The following is a 27883-nucleotide window of genomic DNA, read 5'->3' as shown; positions in this document are numbered from 1 at the left end:
CCGTTATCGATTTTTGACCACGGTATTCGCGATGAGACGAAGCAAGTAAATCCTGACGTGCGACGTGATCGCGCGATTGGTCGAACGGCACCTCTGGTGAACGCCGAAGAAGTGAGGAGTTACATAAAGCCGCGGCACGACGCGGATGCAGCGGCAATTCGTTGTGGAACACCGGTCGCGCACACTCTACAGGCTCTCGCGGAATCATCACGGGCACGTGGATATCGTCGCTGTCAAGGATTGCTCAGTGAATCTTTAGCTAGATTATCAAGGTGCACCTTACTTCAAACGTGTGAGTCAAATTTTATTTCAATTTTAGCTGTGCTGAAAGCAAAGTGTATTTACATTTCTATTTATCTGAAGCGTTCCTGAGAATCAACATTGTAGGAACATATATATAAAATTTTATCTCGCTATAGGCACTATTGATACGTTTGTAGTATTTAATTTGGAAGCTAATGAGAAAAAAATTTGTTGAATAATTTGTTAAATAAATCATGTCGTCTGCTACCTTCAAAATTAATTTTTAAGCTGCTGTATATGAGTGATGAGCTATAAATTACAGCAATACATGATGTGAATTGCTGTAAAGAAATGTAATTTATCGATAGTGAAAGTTGAAATAGAAAAACAATTTGAATAAGCGTAAAAGTATCCTATAGATCGTGATACAACTGTAATAATTACAATAATTTTTATAATTTTATAACAAAATTTTCTTATAACATTCTGTGACCCGGATATAATCCGTAGTATATCGGTTCAACCGATATATTAAAGAAAAGCTATATTCCGAGTATGAACCACTTGAAACTGTCAATTTCTAAGACAATCTGTTTTTTTCTTTACTAGACACTACAGACGCGCGCTTCGCGCGCGCTATTTACCTTTAACATTATGCTATTACTATTACACCATTAACTCCTTGATACACACAACTGTCAAAATATACAATGACAGCTGCAAATGAAGTAAGCGCAGCAAGAGAACCAATCGGCATCGCGGAAAAGCAACAACAATAAACTTTACATCTCTTTTTTAGATATGGATTGTAACAGGAGGTCACAAGGAACGTTGTGCAAGATAACATCTCGGGAGGATAAAAGCGGTTACGACTATCCTTACAGGCGACATTATGATAACGATAGGCAAAGTTATAGCCGGGATTATTATCCGGATGATCACTCGTATGACGATGATTCGTTGGATGACTACGACGGTGAAAGTCGGATACGAGGAGTCACTCTTTTCTATTTCGAGTTCCACAGGACGGAACCTGAGTTCGCCTGAGTCGGATGTAGGCAGCGAGACTGTTCTAAAGGTTTTCGACAAAGTGCCATCCGAACAACCATCCGGGGTAACAGGTGATTAAGCAGCTGTAGAAAGAGAAAAAACCTTAGACAAATCGGATGACGTCCGAAAGGAAAAGAGGCTCTCGGCAGAGATCGCATAATGCCGGATAGAATCCTAGCACCGGCGGTGCACAAGGATCTTGCAGTCAGATGAGAATACATTAGAAAGGGCCTTCCAACTGAGGAGCAAAAAATTTTCTTAAAAAGCTCCCCCCCCCCGGAAAATTATACGGTAATAGATCCACCAAAAATTAATTTGGAGATTAAGTCTGCTCTAGACAACACTATATTGTTAAGAGAGACAAACGTATTGTTGAAAAACCAGCATAAATGGCTGGTGCTATTCCTGGAACTGCAAAGGTTTGGAGTTCTATGCTGTAAGGAGACCTAGAAAATAAACTGAGTCTTGTGGAACACCTTAGCGAGATTATTAGTTGATTTATGTGATGAGACAATGATTCGCAGGAGTCTTATTTTGAAGCCTATTGTTACATGAAATATGTAGAAAAAACTTTAACATAATTAATTAATTTTGTTGCGATAAATTTCACAGGAACGAAGAGTTCTTCGAAAAGGATTTAAAGAGTGGCGCAAAAGCCAATCAGAAAATAAAAATCCAAAAAACTCGCGGGGGCCATCTCGCTAAAATCGACAGAAGTCATGCGGCCAATCGAAGGCGAGCGGACAAAAGTAGACGTACAATCAGCGACAGAACTCACCCTCTTAAGGTTGCAGTACCTATCAAAAGCCGGGACAAGTGCATGCGAAGAAAAATTAGAAATAAGTAAGGTTGTAGGTGGACTGGCATAGTTGAAATGTCAATGGTCGTGGTTGATTTCGGATTCAACCATCTTAAGCTAGATTCGAGATATAAGATACTGTTCTTATCAAAGGTGAGACAACTCATACGTCCGAAAAAACCACAATGGTTTGAGCAGGAAAAGATTTTGTCCGAGCAGATTCGGGAACAGATTGCGTAGTTATCAAGGAAGCAGGTCATTTCGAAGTGCCAGCCAGTTCCGAATCAATTTATTTCAAGAAATTTTTTCTTTTTTGCTCTTGTGCCTAAACAGAATGGATCTTATAAGCTAATCTTAAATCTAGCTTAATCTAAAAGCGCTTAATAAGTTTATCAATACTGAAAACGATCAATTGAATAATGGCAAGAGGCTATTTCATGACATCGATTAAATTAACGCGTACTATTCAATTCGCATGGCTCTAGTACAGATAGAAAATACCCAAAATTCTTGTTCGAAGATGTCCTCTACGAGTTTAAATGTACCCTTTGAGTTAAGCACAGCTCCGTACACTTTTACAAAAATTATGAAGCCAGTGAATTATTATCTAAGGGAATTGGGCTAATTATCCGTTAATTATTTGGATGAATTGCTTCTTCTAAGCAAGATATATGCGGTGTGTTTGAAAAATGTACGGATTACATGTAGTCTTTTGTGGAGTTACTAGAATTCATAATAAATAGAGGAAAGGATAAAATAGAGCCGGAGATCGAATATAGGTTTCTCAGTTTTAGTTAAAATATGACTAACAAAAGTAAGGGTCAATTGGTTTTATGCCTTGCATTAACATTTCTGAAAGATTCACGATAAAATCTTTCATTTAAATGTTTCAATTCTTTATTATGTCCTGACAAGGGACATTGAGTAAAAAAAAAACGTACAGCTTCATAAGTTTAGGTCGATTATACGATATTCTATTCGAGATTTTACTAGGTTCATAGGAACCTTAGGTTCATGTTATACAGTATATAAATTGGTTGAGTGCATATAAACGAGAAAAATTATTGCGTTACAGAGAAACAAGATAATTTTGAAGCTCGCATGGAATTAAACAACGTATTAAGAGAGGATTCGGACTGATGGAAATCGCATATTGATGCTGCAAAATGTTCCATTAAAAGTTAAATCTGCTCTAGAAATAATTTCGGATGCGTTACTCTGAGGCTAAAGTAGTTCCTTGCCAAGGTCAACGGGTTCATGGATATTGGAATAATTGGTTTAAGAAATTGAGCAAGTTGGCAAAATAGATCCTTGGATTTTCGCATCGTATATACAATCCGAAAAGAATGTCGAGGCAGATTTTGAGTCGAGAGGTCTTGAGCCGAAAGCGGAGTTTACGTTATCAAATGCAGCGTTTCAAATATTAGTACAGAGGTTTGGAAAGCCAGATACGGAATTATTTGCATCTCGAACAAATGCGAAATGTTCGCGTTATATCTCGAGGGTAAGAGACCCAGAGACGGTAGCTATCGACGTAGTTATGATTGATTAGAGAACGTTTCATTTTTACGCAATTCCTCCATCTTGATTATACTTCGAGTTCTGGAAAAGATGAGGGCGGAAGGTTCAATAGATGAAAATTTCATCTATTTGACGTCAATTTCATATCGTTTTGATGAGATATTTCTCACTGGAAAGAGGTATTATTGTGGTCCCTAAGTGACCGGCTCAGGCATGGTACCCGCGGTGTACATGACAATGTTGGATTCTGAGCGTCCTTATTTGAAAACAAATAAGTACGCATGTTGCTTTCGCGCCGCGGTCGTTACCTCCGGCGCCGCCCAAGTGAAAATTTTCTAAGTTTTCTCGCGGCGTCTGGCTTTCGCCGGGATGAATCGGTACGGCGTCCAAGTTCTCTTGGATTGTTTTATTGGCTACGAACAAACTTGAGTTGATCTTTATAAAATATAAGAGCTAACTATAAATCGACCATATATTCGAATGCAAATGTTGCAGAGATGTCTTTTTTAAAGATATAATGTGATATCGAGTAATGATGTCCTGCAGATATTCTGTGAATATCTGAAAATAAGATATCTCAGATTTGACTTAAAATTGTAGGCATAAAGATATCTGGCTATATTTCAAATATATTTTGCTGTGTGGGTACATAACAGTAATATATGTCGATTTACTTTTTATATCAATTACTAAGGTATTAATTTAAAGAGAACGATTCAACATTTTAAAACGAGAGCAATGTTATTCTGTGAAGTCAAAATCTGCATAAATATTTTATTGGTTACATGTAAATCACGCAGAGAATTACTCATTAATCGCTCAAGAATTGATTATTAAAATTTAACTTCTATTCTCTTGCCACGATCGTTCCTTGAAAATCCGCGTTGCAATATTCCGCGAGTATAATTTCTCTTTTTATCTGAAATCGTTGTTTAACACACATCATTGCGAATCTAGCAAAACAACTTCAACCGCTTCACACGTTTTCTATAAATTATCACGGTTATCTTGATAACAAGATCTTTATGGTCATTTGCATCAGTCATGTAACATGAGGAAATGCAATCGTTATCATTTTCTATTCATTCCGATAAACGTTCACGATCAATTTTGAAAAAAAAAGAACGGCATATGTATGACATTCGTACCTTGATTTAAAGCGCTCGTGCGTATTGATATGCCAGGGATACTAGGGAATAACACCTACTCCAGTTATGTTAATGCACAACAACACAATTGAACGGATATTTTTGATATCGTTACATCTTCATAACAATCTTATCGATATTACAGGTAAAAGAAGACAAATCATGGATCCCGATAGCTTCAAGGATTACGCCAACGAAATGGCGGAATACATCACAAATTATTTGGAAAATATTAGAGACAGGTAGGTGATAACATGTCGTGATCGAGAAATCGCTTGTTTGAAATCGATGAATCTGCATTAAATAATATATATATTAATTTATGTTTTTTATATAAATATAAACTCAACTCTCGTTTTATACGGTAAATACGTTTCGCGTAAAATAAAATCGTGTTATTTGAAAAAAGCCTTTGCTGGTCACTGTGTGTAGTGAAGCAACTAATTGTAAGAAGCTTTTAGCTTAATACGTACACCCTCTTCGGTTGAAGGTGCATGTACCATGTGCATGAATTCTATTTTATAAAAGGGAGAAATATATGTATATGTATAATTTCTATTTTATAAAGGGGGGGAAATATGCGCACATATGGAAAGCTGTTTACATAAACGAATTTGAAGAGAATATATAAGGGTGAACAAACAATATAAATGATAATCGAATCATGATTGACAACAATTATCGAGCTGCTGAAATGTGATTAGAGCTACAACGATGATTGAAAAATAGTCTAGGGTATATTACTCGCTTTTTTAACACGATAATATGGGAGGGCATATGTCCGATTGAAAAAATTTCATTAATTCATTACTAGAATTTAAAATTAAGGACTATACATATACACGAGGGATTACAACAATTTTTTGAAAAATCGCGCAAAAAAGGCCGTAAAAAGAGAGTTGAATGTATCTCGTAAACAGAAATTTCAAAAAGAGTAATGACAAAAAGACCTGTTTTTTCGCTCATTTTTTGGACCTCGAATTTTAAACTTTTTTTTATGCCAAATAGTACTATATGATGAGACATTAATCCCAGAGAAATTTTAAAATGGGCATAGGCACGGTTTCGGAGATAGGAAGGGGTGAAAGTGATGGTTTCTCATAATCCATGAAAGTACACGAAACTCTTCAAGTGTCCATACCAAGGAATAAAATATATATAACGAAGTGAAACATATCGTTTCTTATGGATTTTTGTTACGCCGGATTCAAGTATGATCTTAGTTTTCGTCTAGCATGAAAATTCCCTGAGATAGATGGAATTGAAATGAAACTTGAAACCGCCTCTCACGGATCGCTTTTTTACTGTAAGTCCCCTTGCCTCTCACATATTGGGGTCCCACCAAACACAATGCAACATGTAACGTACAGGTTATAGTTGTAATTTCCTACTTAACAATGTAAATGCAATATAACACGTGTTATATTGCATTTATATTGTTGAGTAGGAAATTACAACTAACCTGTACGTTACATGTAGCATTGTGTTTGCTAGGGTGCTTTTTTAATGAGTCCCCTTGCCTCGCCTTTCACAGATTGGGGTGCTTTTTCAATCTGAGTCCCCTTGCTTCTCACGTATTGGGGTGCTTTTTTAATGTCCCCTTGCCTCTCACAGATTGCCCAGGTAGCACATACACGTTTCAGAAATGTTTTATGAGTGTTTTTCCGAAACGTTTTATAACCGATTTCTAGAAACGTTTCTCATGAGTAAAAATGTCCATTCGAAAAACGTTCGACGGAACGTTTCTTTTCCGATAAAATAACGTTTAAAAAACTATTATAGAAAGGTTTTTTTTTTAATGATAAAGACATTTAAAATTCCTACTTTTCACGTTCTTTGAACGTGTTTTTGACGTCTTTGAGACATGCGTGAGAATGTTCTAGAAGCTTTATGCATATACCATCTATGACGTCTATTCTTTTTCAAAGAAATTCCTGAACTGGTGCACATTCGTGCAATAAGTTAAAGTGAAACAAAATATACTTGTCTCACTCTAACTTAATTGCATTACTGTGCACCAGTTCAGAAAGTTTTTCAAAACGGAACACACGTATGAATGTTCTTTCATGGCCACGTTCAACGAACGTTTATTTTGCAACTGTTGGAAGTTTTCTAAGCTCAGATTTGTCCGATGACAAATAGATTAAGGCCGGTAGGACAAAATTAATTTAAGTAAATAAGTGGATATATATATGTGCATGGATAAAATAATTTATTTTGTGTAATATAAATTTAATAATTAGTGCAATATAAATTTAAATGTTTCAAAAAAGGCTAAAAAATACGTTTCTTAAATCATGGTTTCAAAAACATTTTTGTTCAAACGTTTCTTAATGGTTCTTTACGGTTATGAAACTATGTGTACGTACAAAAAACGTATATGAAACTAATATGTGCTACCTGGGTGGGATGACGACAGAAAATACTCTCAATAATACGTGAACTTCAGCCACGCATTCTTCCTTATGCAATACACCCTGACTGGAAATTATCACTTTCACCCCCTTGTATCTCCGGAACCGTGCCTATGCTCATTTTGAAATTTTACTGGGATTAATGTTTCATCTAATAGTACTATTTGCCATGAAAAAAAGTTTGAAATTCGAAGTCCAAAAAATGGGCGAAATTTGCCATCACTCTTTCCAGGAGAGTCTTGCCTACGGTGGAACCAGGATACATGAAACACCTCTTGCCATCTGAAGCGCCACAAACCTCTGAACAGTGGCAAGATATAATGGCCGATATCGAACGAGTAATAATGCCAGGCGTAAGTGATTTTTAAGTGCCTCAGATGATCGTAAATCACCGATCTATCAGGATCTATAACTACAATCTGACTATAACTATATTAATGACTGATTCGCATACATATCGCGAAAAGGATATAATGATACTAAAATAAAAAAATTTAAAGTAGGGGAGACCGGGGCCTAACCGTCGCCGGAGTTGAACCGTCAAATCAAATATCTCGGAACCTGTATATTGTGCGAACTCGCTATTAACATTGTAAACGCTGCTTATGGTACCCATGTGACCAACGGAGTTTCGGCAGGTTACCTGCCGTGTTATGATTTTTACGAGGGCAAACGTGTTTTCGGAAGGTGAAAGTTACATTTTCTGCGCGTGGAAATTTTGTAATATATGCAATAATATTTGCTCTCCAAATCTCGAGGTACGCGATTATAAAAAGTAATGCATGCTGAACACGAATCCAGTGTAGTTTTTTCATTATCGTTGATGTCTAATATTTCGTGGGCGATCAAACCTGAAACTTGTGTTTGGGGTTAATCCGTCAGTAAGCAGTCCGGGTGCATTTCCAAGGCATTTCCAGGCTCACTGCATATGGAATATGGATGAGACGGGAATTACAACCGTTCAGACACCGAATAGAGTCATCGGACGTCGAGGAGTGAAACAAGTCGGGCGAGTGACTTCTGCGGAAAGAGGAACCCTCGTAACTATTTTTTAATAATGTTTCGCATAAAAATTTTAAATAAATTTTTATATTTTTCTCTTAAAAAACAATTATTAAGATGTATACTATCATTTTTCAGGATTAGATGTACGTATATGTATTGAAAATGCAGTGTGACGGTTAAACCCCGGCATTTTTGAGATTTCAATTTTTCCACCGTTGTCGTTTTGCTCTATACCGGTTAAACAAAGCGACGTAGATAAAAATTTCCTATATAAATTTTGTAGCTAAAGGTTCACTCTTTACAGTGGTATACCACATTTAACTAAAATTATTTATTTTCTTGTTAAAAATCGGCACCGAAAAAAAACTGACGGTTAGGCCCTGGTCTCCCCTACTTTATCATTAGTATTTTCGATTGTTGCGTAAGTAGGGCAAGAAATAAATTAAGATAAAATTGTTTAGGTTACTCATTGGCAAAGTCCAAAATTCCACGCATACTATCCCATTGCGCAATCGTATCCCTCGATTCTAGCCGATATGTTAAGCGGAGGTATTGCGTGTATGGGATTCTCGTGGGTAAGTACAAAAACTTTCAGTTGAAAATGCGATGTTTTATTTATGAATTACGTTTATTATAACCTTCGCGTGTTCATACTTTGCTCATTGATATGTCACTTAATGCTCTGTAGTATAGTTTATTTAAAAAGATTCTTACTTACACACATATAAAAATCAAAGTTAAAATATTAACAAAAATAAAATCTCTTTTTTAAAATAAAATATATGTTACTAATTTTTTGATAAATAAAAAAATAATATAAAGCAAGGAAATATATCGAACGCTGAGATCAAAACGCTAAAGACACATCATCCTTTTAGTCACTTTTGATATTAAATTTCTTGTATTCCAGATCGCGAGTCCAGCTTGTACTGAACTAGAAGTGATCGTATTAAATTGGCTGGGAAAAATGCTGGATTTGCCGAAGGAATTTCTTGCCTGCAGCGGTGGGAAAGGCGGTGGTGTAATTCAGGTAAACGACATTTTCCGAATAACATTAAATTTACAAAAGATATCTGGATAGCTAGAGAAAATAATCATTATCCCTGACTGACATTCCTGAAGAGGAAGACACTATTAAGCATACTTAAGGTATAATTTTCACCTACAGGGCTCCGCTAGCGAAGCTACTTTGCTAGCGTTACTAGGAGCGAAGGCCAAAAAGATAAAGCAAGTTAAAGAACAACATCCCGATTGGATGGAAAACGAGATCGTCGACAAACTAGTCGCATACTGTTCTTGTAAGTATACTACGATCATTTTGTTACGGAATCTGCCACTGATTTGCGAAACTTTACAAGGCATAAGGAAGATCAAAACGGAAACAATTCGTTGCTTATTCAAACAATGTTTCCAGTCAAAAGCGAATTTATATGCTACACGGAAAGAACGGTTTTGACATTAAAGAGCTACTAGGTAATCGTTAATAGAAGTAAAAATTAGAAAAAATTTGGGAAGGTGTAAAAAGTTGTAAATTAATAGGAGTATGAATTTTTTGTTATGTATGTCTATTATAAGTATACTTTTAATAATATTTTGGTATAAAAAAAATTTGATTTTATAGTAAATATTAATATCGCTGTGTTCATTTTCTAGAATAGCATTTTTTTAAACTATAACCACGATAGCTTGAGAACGGTTTATTCGATTAACTTCATGTTTTCACAAATGTTTATCATAATTTGTCTGCATCGGTTCACGGATGCTGTTAATATCACATAAAATCTGTGAACTACTCTCTTCTCAACTTAGGCATTTACACGGTTACGTAATTTATTTGCCGTAGCTTCTGTTATTCCAAGAAGTTATTCCAAGAGCAACTTGCATTTGACTTTCAGTTAACTCCATTGTCACATCATCTAGTAGATACTGCTGAATAAATAAAAAGAGAGTTTTCGGTATATTTTAGTCGATTCTATCGGTCGTACGTGTTGTTTTATTAAATTGTATATTGTGCACCAAGGGTAGAAAGCAGCGTTTTTCAGACGACTATAAAGTTTGCCGCCCGAGCCGAAGGCGAGGGTGGCAAATCACACGAGTCTGAAAAAGCTTTCGACCCGAGGTGCACACGATATTTTTCACAACATTTTTACGGAAAGTTCGACTTCTATGCCTAGAGAGGGGCGAGAGTGGCCATTTCACGCCAGGGCTTACTTTCCTCCCTAGGGAAGAAAATTGATACTTCCCATTCGCTCTCTACAGGCATGGAAAGTTGAACTTTCCGTGGAGGTGTTGTGAAAACATATTTCCATTTAAGATAGTTAGCAACAATTTCTATCGTATATTTTCTCGCTTCTGACGTCACAATCTGAAATAATAGTGCTGAGTGAATAAGAGCCTTAAGTGCATACATTGTTGAAAAATGAAATATTAAAGAAATAAAGATGTTTGTCAAAATTTATAAAATTTATATACCTATTCATATGGTATGTATCTTACAATTAGTTTTACAAGTGCAAGTTAGGGCCAAAGCACATAACATGGCGTATGCCCGTTTTCACCAACGTCGTTTAACTTGAACCTTAGTTCTGTTACGTCCAACCCCGGGAAAGAAAACTGGGAAGCGAAGGAAAGGCTAACCAGTGGAGCAGGGGTACGGAAGGACGCAACCAGACGCTTAAGAATATTGCTCGCAAGTACATACACACACACACACGCTCTGAGGCGCGTGGCGCGAGCCGAACGCACTTTCGATGGCTCAGGATGGGTCAACGTCCGTAGGGACGCTAGGACGCCTTCCGTGAGCGGTGCGATCGTCGGTCCTCTTTTAAGTCAGGGAATTTAATCCCTTTAACTTAGGATCGGACTTCGTGCGATTTCGAGAGGGGGATGGTACTGAGGGTGAGGTCTTAAATTAAAGAAAGAATGGAGACATCTTTAACATAAGTATTTATATTTATTTGACATAAAAAAGTGTTATCTGGTATAAAAGAAATAATTATAAGCTAGGCGTTAGTGTAAGATGTGTATATGTATATATTAAAACAAAGGGGACTTTATGTAAACGGTTATTGTACATTATAGGACGATTAGTTTTACCCTACTGATGACCAGTCATTGCGATAGTAATCCTGCTCAGTACGAGAGGAACCGCAGGTTCGGACATTTGGTTCACGCATTCGGTCGAGCGGCCGGTGGTGCGAAGCTACCATCCGTGGGATTATGCCTGAATGCCTCTAAGGCCGTATCCTCTCTAGTCAAAGGTGGCAATGATATCTCTAGGAGTCTCGTGAGTCGAAAGGCTCAAAACAATGTGACACACTACTAGGCGGCCGGTCCTCGCGGGCCGGTCGTCGCACGAGCCCGGTTTGCCGTACGGCGCCTCTGCCCGTCGTCGGGATCTCACCGCTTACGATGGCACGGCGTCTAACGGTCGAACATGAGTTTCGCGAGTTCGATGTCGAGACTCGGAATCGTCTGTAGACGACTTAGGTCCCCTAGTCGACGACTAACCTGGACGATTTGCGTAGGTACATTTAATAAAATTTTCTATCGAGGAGAAACGCGCGGTGATCTCATCAAAATCTGACGCGGGTGGATTTTCGGTGGTTAAATCGATGACCGGTGTAGACGGTGTAGGCACAGTCAAGTCGATTACTTCCTGCGCGGGTAAATTGTTGTTCTCTGTCGTCAGAGCAGAGTGTAGTGTGTTAAGGGGATGCTGGTGCCGCAGACGAACTCGATCAGCGTCGATAAAGAAGTGCTCACCGATTCTTACACATACATACAGAACGCAGGCGAACTCGATCAGCGTCGATAAAGAAGTGCGCACCGATTCTTACACATACCTACAGAGCGCCTGCTCTAGGGCTACCCGTTATACTGATCCGTATGTTTTTGGCTGAATTCGGGGAGACGCGTACCATGTGCATATAAAATTTTCAAACACACTTTTCTCTTATACTATAGCTCGCAGCTCATTTCTGCAAGCGCAGGATTCTTCTTTATTGTATTTCCGAGACAGCTGCAAGGTTTTTGTATACGTACACAGTCTAAAACTTTTATGTGCAGCAAATGTTGTCATGAGTCGACCGCAGAATCGAAAATAAAACTGTAATTTTCTAATTTTTTTTCGTTTTTCATACGCAAATAGTGTCTGCGGTATTCGTTATCGTCCATACTTTAATTCTGGACAAAAAATTTTTAATTCGGTGAAATCAATCAAAATATTAGTGTGTCTGAAAATTTTGCGGTAAAACAGAGCTGTCTCCAGCATCCCCTTAAGCCGGCGAAGTTCGGCTAGGGCGTCCTCGGAGAGGAATCTCCCGGAGAAGACGGATGTTATTACCGAAAAACGATTCTGCCGGTTTTGATATTGCAGAATGCGTTCTTTCCGCTTTCTGCCTGCTCTATGTTTCCATACCATCTATATAGGAAAAGACTTTTTAATTACTCCGAACGGATAATCGCTAAAGCAACTAGGTGGGAGAATAACTTTAAGGAGGAACAGCGGATTGATGGGAGATCCTGAGCGAATATCGCTAGGACAAAAGGATTCTTAATTATCTTGAGCGAATAACGCTAAGGTAATTAAGCGGGAGAATTGAGAATTAACGGGAGGTCTTGAGCGAATAGCGCTAAGACAAAGGATTCTTAATTACTTTGAGCGAGTGACGCTAAAGCAATTAAACGGGAGTATTGAGAGGTCCTGAGCGAATATCGCTAGAACAAGAAAACTGAAAATCCTCTGAGCAGATAATGCTTGGGGGATTACAGCTGAGTCGTGAGAAGCAGAATTACGGGCCGGTAGAGGAGTACCTTGAGCGTGTTGTCGCTAAGGTAAGGATTCGATAATTACTCTGAGCAAGTAGTGCTAGAGTAATTTCGAGAGGAATTATAACAATCTTGAGCGGAAAACGCTAAGATTATTCGAGACAGGAATAGAATGGCTGTTATAATACGACTTATATACATTTATACGTGTGCAGGCAATTGAAAGTTAAAGTGAACGAATATTTAGGACATACTATTTGTTGGAATATGTTATCGATAGGGCAGTAGGAACTGAACGGAACACGGTTATTTTAATAAACGTAAGCGATGCTCTTTATTCGTAAGCGACGACAGATACACGGTACTGCGCGGGAAGGCTAAATCGGCTTCAGTATAGATGTCATCTCGATCTCGACCGCGTGTCGCCGTACATGGAAATAGCATTAAGATGTTAACACTTCCCCTCGAGACGGGGTCGATCCTTGGAAGATGACATCATCGTCCCGAGACCAAGCATTTCCACACATCGCCGATGTTTCGGCCTTGGTAGACCCTTAGTGAGGATGTCGGCTACCATGTCGTCTGTTGATACATGTTCTAGCTTCATTAGCCTGTTCTGCAACGCATCGCGCACGAAGTGGTGGCGAATGTCTATATGCTTGCTTCTGGAATGAAAGATTGGATTTTCAGCAAGTCGTTGGGCTCCCATGTTGTCGTTCAGGATCCTGGTGTCGGCCAGTTTCTCAAATCCCATCTCCGTCAGGAATCCTCGAAGATGTATAGTTTCCTTAACAGCCTCCGTGAGTCCCATGTACTCGGCTTCTGTTGAAGATAAGGCAACTGTCCTTTGTTTCTTGGAGTCCCAAGAAATTACTCCGTTCCCCAAGATGAATGCATATCCGGTGTACGAGCGTCTATCCATCGAGCAATTTGCCCAGTCTGCATCAACATATCCTTTTAGAGATTCCGTCCTCGACTCAAAAATCAGTCCCAAGTCATCCGAGCCTTTTAAGTAGCGCAGAACGCGTTTTGCCGCCGTCCAGTGAATATGTCCAAAACAGTTGTTAAACTGGCTTAAGGCGCTGACGGCGTGAGCAATGTCGGGTCTCGTAGCCACAGCTAAATACATCAGTGCGCCCATCAGTTCCCGATAGGGTAGCTTCCTCTCTTCGTCGTTTGGATCCAGCTCCGGTTTTGTCAGCTTCACGTTGATGTCTATGGGAGTGCTAACTGGCTTCGAATCAGCCATTCCGAATCGTTTTAATATATCTCTGATGTATCCCTTTTGGTGCATTCCGATCTTGTTTCCGTCTCGTGCGAACTCGATTCCCAGACAGTACTTAGGTTCACCGAGATCTTTTATTTCAAAAACTTCAGAGAGGTATTCCTTTAGCTTCGTTATCTTGGCTCCATTCCGGGAAATGATTAGGATGTCGTCCACGTATACGGCGATTAATATCATGTCTTTCCCTTGTCCTATGTAGTATACGCAGGGATCTGCGTTGCTTGGAATTGCTCCGAGTTTCTTGAGTGTCTCGCCTAATTTCTGGTACCAGCTTCTTCCTGCTTGACGTAAGCCGTAGAGAGATTTCTTTAATAAACAGACCTTATTTCCGATTTTTAATTCTTTCAGCATCTGTTCCGCTTTAATCCTTACTTCGCTGCATGTCCTTTCCGTCTTGACGATAGTTTCCAAAGCCTCTTTGAAAAGATGTGGAATTTCCATGAATATTTCCTCTTCGATTACTCCGTTTAAGTACGCCGTTGTGACGTCGAGCTGCTTGATCGTCATCCCATAGTTTGCTGCGAGAGCAACTAACAGACGAATGGAACTCAAGCGGGCTACTGGTGCGAACGTCTGATTAAAGTGTATTCCGGGCTGTTGAGCGAAACCTCTTGCCACGATGCGAGCTTTCTTTCTGTCGATCGATCGGTCTTTCCACGAGTTGCCAGGTGTCGTTTTTTAGTATTGACTTTACTTCTTCGGCCATGGCAAGAAACCATTCCTCAGCGTCTGGACTAGACAGTGCTTGTTTTATAGGTATCTCGGCCATAAGAGCCTGTTCTACTAATTCTTCGTACATACTTGGCGTTTCGTACGTACTATTCGCAAACTTGGCTTCGTCGCGTGGTGGTTGATATTGCTTCCGGGGTCTTCCTCTTTGCCCTGTCATGATCTTCGTTGGTCTTCCTGGACCTCTTCTTCTTTCTGCGACTGCGTCTTCGTTTTCGTCGACCTCGCTCTCGCTCCTGTTATCGTCTTCTGGTTCTTCGATGAGAGGAACGTTGTTTTGATTTTCAGCTGACCCAAGATCAATGTCGACTGTGCGAAGATTTGTGTCTTCCTTCCGTCGTTCCGAATTTTCCGGGAGAAAGTCCTCGTAGTTGTTCACTAAAAGGGCTTCGGGTTTCTGTAAGAATTTGACATCTCGTGAGATTTCGATTTTATTTTCCTCAGGGATCCAAATTCGGTATCCTTTGGATTCTTCAGAATAACCTAAGAAGATTCCTTTCTTTCCGCGTTCTTCGAGCTTCCCCTTTTTGGAATTTCCGTCCAGAATAAATACTTTTTGGCCAAATTCTCTGAAGTAGCTTACGTCTGGAGCTTTTCCAGTCCATACTTCGTATGGAGTCTTTCCGTCTAAGATCTTAGTTGGGCATCTGTTTCTGATATAATTTGCGGTTGAAACAGCTTCAGCCCAAAAAGACGATGGCAAGCCTGATTGGATAAGAAGGCACCTCGCCATTTCCAGAAGAGTCCTGTTCTTCCTCTCTGCAACTCCGTTTTGTTCCGGATTGTAGGCGACGGTGAGTCTTCGTTGAATCCCGTATTTCTTCAAGTATTCGTCGAATTCTTTGGAGAGGTATTCTGTCCCGTTGTCGGATTGGAGACACTTAATCTGTCTTCCCTTCTGTTTTTCCACAAGTGCTTTGAAAACCTTAAATGCCTCGAAGGCTTCGCTTTTCTTCCTAAGGAAACGTACCTCGCACCATCTTGATCCGTCGTCGACGAAGGTCATAAAATATTTCGCTCTGCTCTTAGATTCGATCCGCATGGGGCCACAGAGGTCGCTGTGAACAATGTCCAAGATTTCCGTCTTCCTTTCCGACTTTTTGGGAAAAGGGGTTCGCGTCATCTTTCCGCGAAGACAGGTGTCACATTCTATTTTGTTTTCACTTCCTCCGATGTTTGTGCCGAGTACTGTTTTATTCCGATCGGCTTTGCAAAGATCCTGCACGTTGAGGTGTCCAAGGCGTCGATGCCACAGCAATAAATTTTCCGACGGCTTTTCCGCGTCGCGAGCCGTATTCGAAATTTTCCGGCACTCTTCCTGCTTAGTTTCGCGCACGTAGAATAAGTCTCCGACACGATCGGCTGTCAACTTAATACTTCCGTCGCTGCCGGTAATGATAGCGCGACGTTTGGTAAATAGTACTTCACACCCTTTATCAGTCATCTTCGCGACGAATAACAGATTCGCCCGGAGGTCAGGTACGTAGAGTACGTTCGTTAGGCTAACGTTTTTCGTTTTTCCGTCAATTTCCGTGGTAAACGAAACGGTTCCCCTTGCCGCGATTTCGGTAAAGTCACTACTAGCTAAGTTCAATTTGCCGCGTTTCGAATCGTCAATTTCCGCGAACTCGCGTTTCTCATTGCACAGATGCGACGTTGCGCCACTGTCTAGGCACCACTTTCGATTTGGTGTGTCACTTTCCGCACGTAGGGCCTCATGTTCGTGCGCTTCCGTAAAACTTTCCACTGCGCATAGAACCACATCTTCGGCGCTTTTTGCCGCCGGTTGAACGTTTTCGCGTTTCTTCTTGCAATCGGCTCCCTTGTGGCCGACTTCTCGGCATCGATGACACCGGTATTTGAATTCCTGTTTGCTGGCGCTGCTTTCATTATTTCCAGATTTCCCCTTCTTTTGATTCCGGCGCTTATTTGCGAACATCGCGTTTTGAGTCGTTCCACGAATGTCATTTATCCTTGCGTCACTTTCCTCGATAACTTTCACACGAAGCGTTTCCGGTGACGGTAAATCGTCGCGAGACTCAATTGCGCACCTAAAGTTTTCATAACAGGGTGGTAAACTGTACAGAAGCATAATCGCTTGCAAATCCGCGTTTATATCAACGTCCATTTCCGCTAACTTGTCGATGGCGTCAAAGAATTTCCGCACGTGTTCGCGTACGTCGTCGCCGTCTTCCATCCGTTGAAGTAAAAGCTGTTTCAGTAGGGTAGCTTTGCGGGCTGGCCCTTTTGACTGATATATTGTTTCCAGCTTTAACTACACTTCGCGAGATGTTGCGCATTCTTTAACTTGTTTCAACTCGGAAGGGTGAATCGACAAAATTAGATCCGATTTAGCTTTACTGTCCGCACTATTCCATGCCAGCAGGGCGGTGGCCGTCGCGGCGTCGCCGGTTGGACGTGGTTTTTGACCGTTTACATATTCCCACGCATCGTTCTTGATCAGCAGTGCTTCAATTTGCATCTTCCACGTGTCGTAGTTTTCTTTGTTGAGAGTCTCGATTCTCAGGCTTGTCGCACTCATTTTGCTTGGTTTCCACTAAAACGGCGCGACGCGTTATATAACCTAGTAATCGTACGGCTCGGTGTGTTTTTTACAGTTCAATTCTAATTCCGATAGACTGGGCCCATAACCTGTTATCGATAGGGCAGTAGGAACTGAACGAAACACGGTTATTTTAATAAACGTAAGCGATGCTCTTTATTCGTAAGCGACGACAGATACACGGTACTGCGCGGGAGGCGACCATTAATCGGACTAACGAGCGAACTTGCTGAGCCATAGACTAAATCGGCTTGAGTATAGATGTCATCTCGATCTCGACCGCGAGTCGCCGTACATGGAAATAGCATTAAGATGTTAACAGAATATATATATATGTATACGTAAAATATATATATATCTATATATATATTTCTGTCGGGCGCTGGTGCTGACCGCAGGTCTCGCCGAGTCGCTAGTGAGGGTGATTCGTGGCACTTTAGCGCGCACAGAATTTACTCGCGATTTTTTAGGTTGGCGAACAACAGAAAATTGTCTTTAATATAATAGTAAACGAAAACTGGGATGAGTATGCGGACTCAGAAGTAAACTGTCTCGTGCCGGATCGGAAGTGTCTCCAAGTGCGTAAAGTCGCGATTTTTATACAGAATTAAGGAGGCGGGATTATTTTTTTAATATGATTCGATTGGTGGAGTTCTCTTCCAATCGTGACGTAACTTTCGGTTTTTCGGCTATCCCTTTGAGCTAGATATAATTATCTATTTTTAAGGTTGTCCATTGGCGAGTTTTGTCGTAAGGCCCACCCCCGCCGTCTTATTTTTTAGGGGTCTAAGTTATCGATTCTTCCAGTGACGCATCCATTTTTTTTTATTATTGTCGATTTCTCTTTTATTAGGGCTCTGGGTTCTTTGTTAGTTTATCTTGCGACCCTGTTTTCAGTACCGACAGACAAATGCATTCCATCTAATCTTAATTGCAGTTTTATTGCAAACAGAAACTTCCGCCACGTGCCCTTACAAGATTTCTAAAAGCACGTTTTAGACCTCGTTTCTGTTTGTCGCAACATTGCGCGGGCAATTTTGAGCTAGTCCCCGCGGAAAACAGTTAAATATGAACTTTATATGGACCTTAATAAAATCTCCATTTAAATTTTATTTGATTTAAATTAATGCTGAATAACTGCATTAATATGGCTCATATTTGTTCTATATATAAAACTTAATTAAGAATATAAGAAGAAATGCCGATATACATTTCGATTAAAAATCTCGAACATATGAATACATGTCGTATATTCTTAATCGACGTGTATACTCGTATGTATGTTTCGTAGTATACAAAGTATATATACGTACTTCTTACAGTATCATTTCATCATCAAAATATTCGTATTTAATTTGGCTTAATAAGGATTCAATTAGCTAATATATTCAATTTAAATATTAATCTTATTGAAACCATATATGAAATTAATAAGTTGTACATTTTATTCAAATTTCATTAAATTCAAATAAAACTTTTGTATGTTCTTAATATGTTGAATTCAAATAAGACCTTTATATGTTCTTAATAAGTTCTAAATCTAATTTAAATTTAATTAAATTCAAATAAGACCTTTATACGTTCTTAATGAGGCTTTTAAGGCACAGCGCGCGCGCACCTGGGGCTGGATCCTTGAATTTATTCGCAAGAAAACGTATGCGGAAATTCTGCTCTTATAAAAAAGTTGCAAGTTGATTAACTAAAAGCCATGCGATCAACTTGCAACTTTTCTGTAAGAGTAGAATTTGCGCATACCTTTCTCTTGCGAATAAATTCAAAAATCCAGCCCCTGTTGTAGCTTGCCGAAATTTTGCGGTTTCAATCAACAGGCAATGTTTTTCAAACGTTTTGTAATATGTGTTTAAAACTGATTTTCAAATATTTTTCAAACGTTTAAAAAACATTGTCTGCTAATTAGGATAATAATGGGATTAGAGAATATGGTATCAACAGAGAATGAGTTATAAGATAAAAAAAAACGTTTATAAATTACAATTATTGTGTTTATATTGGTTTGCTTTAAATCCAGTGGTACAAAAAGAAGATAAGTAAACTTCTGATAAAATTAACGAAATGCGCAACACTTGCGCAGTAATCGAATACATAAAAACAAATATTAATCGCTAGCAACAAAAAGATTGATGCAGTTGCACAAAATATTAATCACCATAAAAACCAAGAATACAATTTGCTAGCTCAAAAGAATAAAAATAGAGACATTTTTTATATACTTAATCAAACTGAACCCTTATGGAAAAATACACTCAACTTTTGGTGTTAACCGTTAAAAAAACACCATAGAAAAACTCTTAAAGTTGGGTGTGATTTCGGACCAATTGAAGGTTAACCATCATTTGAAGGTTAATCTTCAATTGGCGGTCCGAAATCACACCCAACTTTAAGAGTTTTTCTTCGGATGATGATGGTTAACCTTCAAGTGATAGTTAACCTTCAATTAATGATTAATCCTTAAAAAATGACGGTATAAACCCTAAAAATATGAACCCTCAAATGAAAGTAACAAATATGGCGTTCCAATGAGAATCTCTTAAGGAGGGTGGTTAGTCAAATCAATTTGATAAGAATTAGTTCAATGGAGAATATTCGTCTATGGGAATCTGTCGTCCATATATGCCAAAGTTGAAGATAATCGTCTGCATGGTTGTCGAGTAATTAATTATTGAAGTTATACTCTTGTCTCTCTCTTATACACGGGCGACACAGCAAAAATGTTACCTAACCTGTAATGTAACTCTCGAAAGCATATTAAAAATGATAATAATTTAGTGAAAATAGGTGCAAATAACTCTTTACATATTTAGGAAAAACTTTCTCGAAGACTGAAATGATTCGTCTTTATAGTTATCAAGAAATTGTAAAAATAAAAAAAACAGGACCACATTTATTATTTCCACATTTCAATGTGGATAATAACGTATTTGGGTTTCAATTGTACAAACAACTCTTTTTAAACCTTAAGAAACAGCAATTAAATGCATTCCACATATTTATTTGCTAAAATTCGTTTATTTCACGCGACGAAAATCTAACCTATATGCTTTCCCCCTGCCGCGCCGCCTACCTCGCACCGAGAACTAATCAACCTCCTTAAGGACTCCGCTCGCTGAACCGGATTCCTCGCCTCGATCCTCCCTCTCGGACGCTAGCTGCCGCAGCTCTCCCTTTCCTGGCGGTGAGCTCTCCCTGGTGATCCGACTCTCGCTCGGTTAGTCTCCAGAACACGCGCCGCAACGATCAATCCGTCAAGAAAGAAATAACGGACTCGACACGTTCGAAGAAACGCAAGCAAGTGCGGCCATGATACCTAACGAGTGAGGAAGGAGGCGGGGGCTCTTTGAGAGTGGCGACTCGCGCGTCGCGCCATCTAATGTGAAACGATCGGGCGTTGTAAAACGCGAAAAGAATTCGAGCGCAATATCTGAACAAATTATTTAATTTTTAATAAGTCCAATTATTAATATTTATTTTCATAATTGAACTTATTTTTTATTTTGATAAATGTAAATACAAATATCTTATTGTATTAATATTTAATATTAATAATTTAATTAGTTGCTTAATTTAACTTCTTGTTTAATAAATGAGCGGATGTAGTACTGAAAATGTACCTATTATATAATATTTTAATTTTCAAAATTGTCAAATTACAAACAGGAATTTTGTTGTGACTTTTACAGTTATAAAGTAACTATTTAATGGAAATGGAAGCCTAAAAAAATTAATATTGTAACGCAATTATTATAATGCTCAAATTATAAAATATTTACATTATCCATGTCTGCCAATACAATATAATTTTTTATTCATATTGCATTCTATATAATGGCAATGTTATTATATATTTGACAGGCAAATCAAAATAGCTTTGAATCGATATCGAAATGATGAAATATCCATGTCTTAACAGAAAATACATAATTTGCCTGTTTTTCGATATATATATATTTAAAATGATTAAAAACCCACATAGCATGCATATCAAAAAGACGTCCCGAAGATATCCCGAGAAGATATCCTATCTCCTAAATATATCTTCGGGATATCTTCTGGACGTCTTTTTGATATGCATGCTATGTGGGAAGCCAATGACCTACATAACTAAAACTGAAATTATAAAATATATGTACGATGTGACAGTATAAAATAATTAACATAATTAAACATGCAGATTTGTGGTTGATAATGACAAAATTCAATAATAAACCTATAACCTAACAGACTACAACGCAAGACTAACATAACTCGCAGGTTTATTAAAATCTTATGAATCACAATTTTTGATTAAATATGAATATATGATGGGTCAATGGGAACACTTTCAATTAAATAAAAATTTAATTTGGGTGTTAATTAAAATTTTATTTGTTTCAAATACAAATAAAATTTGAACTCAGGATGGTTAGATGCTTATTAAATATTAATATGATCCATATATGCGCCTGGACAAGTTAAATCCAATAGCAAGATCTTATTTAAATTTAATTTCGATCCAAATTTGGAACATATTTAAATTTAATTACTTTTATATTCAATATTTGGTTTTGATTTGAGTTTAATTTCGTTTATATAAATGACTAATATAAACCATATTTAAAACATATTTAACTCTTTTCCGCGGGTCGCGCGATGCAATAAAGATTTTCGGCAAACTCCGTCTGGGATTAAGGCCCCTTTGGCGCATCATGTCGCCGTGTTTTATAGTAGTGGGCTAGACAAAATTGACAAAACGTAGTCGTATATGCTTTGTCTGTTTGGATTTTGTCGTCTGAAAGTTTTCTCTCGATTTCTCGATCTCGTTTAGCAAACATAAAGAAAAAATAGGAAATAGCGTCGAGATCGTAACTCACTTGCCGATGGACAACCGCTAATGCTCGGTTCTGATTTTAATCTTAAAAGCTACTCTAAATTTTTAAGAGGTTTCCGCGAAAAAGGGAAATCGTGGAGTCCACAGGACGTAACAGTTCAATTCACACTTTGTCTGTTTTTAAGGGAGACTGTTAGAAAGAGACAAAGAGTGAATTGTACTAAGGTTCAAGTTAAACGACGTTGGTGAAAAAGGGCATAAATCTGGTTAAATATCAAATATCCACATTGCATAAATTATAGGTAATATAATGTAGTAATAAAAAGAATATGTGTTACGTCAAAAATCGATATTACGAATTTCTCGAAAATCGAACAATTATAATAAATTAATCGCAATGAAAATATGTGACAAAATATTGTATTTTTTTAGGCATAGCACATAGTTCAGTTGAACGCTCTGGACTTTTCGGTGGAGTAAAGTTCAGACAATTGGAAGTCGATGAAAAACATAAGCTGCGCGGCGACACATTTGCCGATGCAATCAGAAAGGATAAAGAACAAGGATTCATACCGTTTTACGTAAGTTCAGCTTATCCGATATTTCTTTATTAATCGAATTACTTCCTCCATTACTTTCATTTGTTTAAAAAAATCAAATAGAGTTGTAGAGAAAAAAATTAAATGTATTACATACTATATACATATAAACACGTGAAATAGTATAATATAAATATTTATGAAATAAAATAATATTCCCAGAAAATTCTCGGAAATACAAAAATGTGTGTGTGTTTGTTATAACATCACAGAAAAATATTGATATCGCGCTTAATAAAAAATTTTTCTCTATAAATAATTAACGTAAAGTTTAACGTAATAATAAGAAATTAGGTTTAATTAGTATTAATTAATTTTAATTAATATGAAATTAATTATTAAGAAATCAATACTTTAGAGATTATAAGCTGACTTCTTATCGTAGGCCGTCGCTACTTTGGGTACCACTGTCAATTGCGCCTTTGATCGTCTCGATGAAATGGGTATCGTAGCGAATCGTGAAGACATTTGGTTGCATGTGGACGCTGCTTATGCAGGTATAAATAAATTTTCTCATTCTAACATGAAAATAATTATGGATTCTTCAAATGGCAATTTATAAAATAGAACTAAAACAAATCCATTTGATTATAGGATCCGCTTTTATCTGTCCGGAATTCAGATATTTAATGAAAGGCATCGAAATGGCGGATTCATTTGATTTCAATCCTCATAAATGGATGTTAGTTAACTTCGACTGCTCTACCATGTGGCTTAAGGATCCGACATACATCATAAACGCTTTCAATGTCGATCCTTTGTATCTCAAGTACGATATGCAGAGTTCAGTGCCGGATTATAGGGTATAGGCTATTAAAAATCTATTACGAGTCACTTACGTTGATATTGTCGAATTTACATTATCTAATTAATAAAATCAATTTGAAAAACAATTAATAAATACTGCCGTTAATCTGTGTAATTGAGTGTATACTTTGTTACAGCATTGGCAGATTCCACTTGGACGTAGATTCCGATCTCTGAAACTTTGGTTCGTATTGAGGCTCTATGGGGTCGAGAACCTTCAAAAGTTTATCAGATCACACGTCGCTCAAGCACACGAATTCGAGGCGCTAGTCCTCTCCGATCCTCACTTCGAAATCGTGGGCGAAGCTCTCATGGGATTGGTTTGCTTCCGATTAAAGGTAAGTCAATTACTCTCACAAATATATTTACAAAAATAAGCCTCTTTTAACAAATATATGTAGGGGAGACCGGGGCAAATCGTGACATTTTTTGGTTTTGAATTTTTTCTGAGATAAGTATTTGAGATAAAAATACGTTTTAGTCGGTTTTTTCATCGTGCAACCTTCTAGTTTTCAAAAAATATTTATTTGTGTCTTTTCATCACATTACTTTTAAAGTAGAACACGAAATGCCTCACTCTGTCTCGTGTCACGAATTGCCCCAATACCGGGGTAAATCGTGACAAGGCACGGGGCAATTCGTGACAATTCTTCTTTCAACGGGTTTCAATATCCGAATTCGTCCTATTTTCATGATTTATATCAAAACGTACACTTACTCACTCAAAAAAGGTTTTTATTAATCAAATTGTACATTAAATGGAATAGGAAGGGCAAAAAATTGTTAGGCTTCGCTTTCGTTGTCTTCCGAACTGCGAGTAACGACCTTTCTCGGGCGTCCACGGCCTCTGCAAGCTGGCTGTTTCTTGGGGGGCTTGATCCTTATATTCTTTTTTTTATTTTGTACTCTTTCGTCATTTTCGTCAACAAGTGCATCGAGTTCATTAGCGTCAGTCAAAATTGCACTTCTCTTTTGTTTTCGTCCTCTTGTCGTGACTTTCCTTTCGCCCGCTTTTGGAAACGATCGAAGGGATTGAAGGACCTGAGCGAGGGGGATGTCATCGTCGCTTTCATTTGTGTTTGAGGCCCTTGACACATCATTTTCAGTTGAGGTACCTGGCTGTGGTTGGTCATCTCCATTCCATGCTCGATCAGTGACTTGACCGGATGAAAAATCGATTTCACCAAAAACGTCAGGATTGAAAGGAAAGATTCCTGCTGCTTTGAATCCGGCTCTGATGTTTGTACTTGTTGTGGCTAAAGGCAAAGAATCGGTGACGATCGAAGGGATGTCATATATCGTCATCGTTTTCCCAGGATTGTTCACGCAATGTGTCACGAATTACCCCAGGCGGTCATGTCACGAAATGCCCCAGCGTCACTTTTTATCTTTCGTGGTCCGAAAAACCCAGACAAAAAATAAATGCATGCAACCTGCGTTACACATGTGTGTGTAAATGCCAGGTGAACAAGTAAAACTTACCGTTTCAAATCTGGAAGCAATTGCTTCGTATTGAATACAAAATATCCGTGGATTCAAAAATTTACTTTTACACGAGGTAAACACTTTTTCCATCTCGCAGCGCACACAGAAAACAACTACCGAAAATACCGCCACTTCGCCTCTTCCCAACACACACCTAACCTAACAGCTACTCATATGTCACTCTACTGTACATACTTGTACGCGCAACTCACATAATAAAGCAATTATAAAGTGAATAAAATGGATCATATCATCCCAGAAATCGTCGAGGAGTCGCGTAGCGGGTGTGTATGTGTGTGCACGTGTGTCGCGCGGATTCGCACGCCAGGACGATCGATAAGTCGTCCGTCGTCGGGATCGCGTCTTCCGGGAACGAAACGCGGATCGTCGGGAAGCCCGGTACCGTTCCCTCGAGCTACGAGCCGGCGAAAACCTAACATCATGTTTGCTCCTGTAATAAACGTTGCTTTATCATAGGCGGGGGAAGGGGCTCCGCCCTTCCCCCCCGCGCCCCCTCCCCGCCTGCGCCCAGACTCGGGGGGCTTTGCCCCCCCGAACCCCCCGCCTGCGCCCGGACTCGGGGGGGCTTCGCCCCCCCTCGTCCCCCGCAAGTCCTTCTTTAAGGGCTCGGGGGGCTTCGCCCCCCCTCGCCCCAAATCCTTCTTTAAACTAAACGCACTTGTAATACAAAATAGTATGTGTTACACGTACGGAAGTTGGCTATTGGTCACGAGCGCGGGTAGGCGCACTCGCCTTCGGCTCGTGCGCCTGCCACTGACAACGAAACATAGTAGATACGCACACCGAATTTTGTTCTAATATAGAGGACCATTAGACCCATCTATGGTCTGTAATACAGGTTTCTACCAGCAAATGCATAGAAGTTATCCGCGCGGGAAATTTTTCGTATTGTCACGAATTGCCCCGGTCTCCCCTATGTGTTCAATATCTTCCTTCTTCCTATGCATATCCATTAATGGATGTTTGCGACCATACTTTCCATCTCTTCCCGGTTCCTTGATACGTGAATCAGATCCTCTACAGTGTGCAATCCAGTCCATTGCCTTATATTGCGGAGCCAGGACATTTTCTTTCGTCCTATCTCTTTTCTGCTCTCAATCTTTCCCTCAATCGTGTTTAATATCGTATTTATTTAAAAATGATATTTATAATTTTTATATTGAATTTTAAATTAATGAAAGAATATATATTTTTAGAAATAATTATTAATTCATTGATAATTAAAAAATATCATGTACGCCATTTTTATAAAAGCGTAAGCAGAATAAATAGCAGAATTCCATGATAATTCCATAATAATTTACAGGGATCCAACGAACTCAATGAAGCCCTGCTAAAGAGGCTCAACGGTGCGGGAAATATCCATCTCGTTCCGTCGAAGATAGAGGACACGTACTTCCTGCGACTCGTTGTCTGCTCTCGATTCAGCGAGAGCAAGGATATACAGTATTCCTGGAAGGAGATCAAGCTGAGAGCCAACGAGATACTTAAGGAGCAATCGGTTTCGAAGTGATGGCGCGCTCAAATAGCTCGCGGTTGCAGATTGTTGGCGCCTGCCACTTGCAACCAATCCTAGTTTCAAATATTTCCTCACACCCAGCGGCTTTTGAGAACCAAATAGGCTAAAGCGACGGATAATTAATAGGCGGTCTCCGACTCCGACAGTTGTGCAATAAAAAATAATGATTTTTGTAAACATTTTTGAATTTCGAACGATTAAACAATATTCCAAAAATGCATTTGTTCGCCGAATAAGGCATTCCAATTTGGCAGCCATTAAGTCAATGTGGCTTAATTAATCAAATATTTGTTGAAAATTAAGAAATTACGAATAACGGCCGTTGGTGAAATTTTTGAAAATTAACTGTGTAGTCAGAATTTAAATGTGACATCAAATTGGAATAAATAGTATTTTAATATTTTGGATCCAATATAGTTTACTACTTTAATGAAATATTATATGTTGATAATTTAACAGCTTACGAAATGGAGAAAATGTATTAGCCTTAGACATTTAATATATTACACAAATTTTAGTTTTTTCTATTTTTATATACATATATATATTCACGTTTATATTTTACTAGCTGGTTACCCGGGCTTCGCCCGGGAGTCGTTTTTCTTCAAACGACTTTATTTGTGTTTCAATATCCTTAATCGAAGAAAATTCCTTTATCAGTTCGGATACCGATTCTCAAAAAAATCGGTAACGAAAAATTATACACTTTATAGCACTCCCCGGGAAATTCTACCCCTGTTTCATATACAATTCTTTGAGATTCGGTAAATTAATTCCCGAAAAATTGGAAAAATTTCGGTACCGATTCCCAAAAAAATCGGTAACGAAAAATTATACACTTTATAGCACTCCCCGGGAAATTCTACCCCTGTTTCATATGCAATTCTTTGAGTTCGGTAAATTATTTCCCGAAAAATTGGAAAATTTTCGGATACCGGTTTCCAAAAAGATCGGTAACGAAAAATTATACACTTTATGACACTCCCCGGAAAATTCTACCCCTGTTTTATATACAATTCTTTAAGATTCGGTCAATTATTTCCCGAAAAATTGGAAAAATTTCGGATACCGGTTTCCAAAAAGATCGGTAACGAAAAATT

General features: G+C 38.5%; 1 protein-coding gene across 2 annotated transcripts; it reads left to right on the top strand.

Annotated features, from left to right (window-relative positions):
• The first annotated feature begins 36 nt into the window (after positions 1-36).
• Ddc (aromatic-L-amino-acid decarboxylase) lies at positions 37-27277 on the top strand. Of its 2 annotated transcripts, XM_071712763.1 has the most exons (11): positions 37-292; positions 4907-5003; positions 7408-7528; positions 8642-8755; positions 9091-9210; positions 9349-9478; positions 22785-22933; positions 23337-23448; positions 23546-23754; positions 23896-24096; positions 26571-27277. In XM_071712763.1, the coding sequence occupies exons 2-11, from the start codon at positions 4924-4926 to the stop codon at positions 26775-26777; spliced, it is 1443 nt and encodes a 480-aa protein (XP_071568864.1). In that variant the 5' UTR covers positions 37-292; positions 4907-4923; the 3' UTR covers positions 26778-27277. The 2 variants fall into 2 exon arrangements, with proteins under 2 accessions (XP_071568864.1, XP_071568863.1); XM_071712762.1 differs by lacking the exon at positions 37-292 and having other exon boundaries at positions 2944-5003.
• The last annotated feature ends 606 nt before the right edge of the window (positions 27278-27883 follow it).

This window comes from Temnothorax nylanderi, unplaced genomic scaffold, assembly GCF_030848795.1.
Source record: "Temnothorax nylanderi isolate EJ_2023f unplaced genomic scaffold, tnyl_v1.0 TNYL_tig0115_pilon, whole genome shotgun sequence".
Classification (NCBI taxonomy): Eukaryota; Metazoa; Arthropoda; class Insecta; order Hymenoptera; family Formicidae; genus Temnothorax; species Temnothorax nylanderi.
The sequence above is the reverse complement of the archived record's forward strand: the minus strand, read 5'-3'. Positions and strand labels throughout refer to the sequence as shown.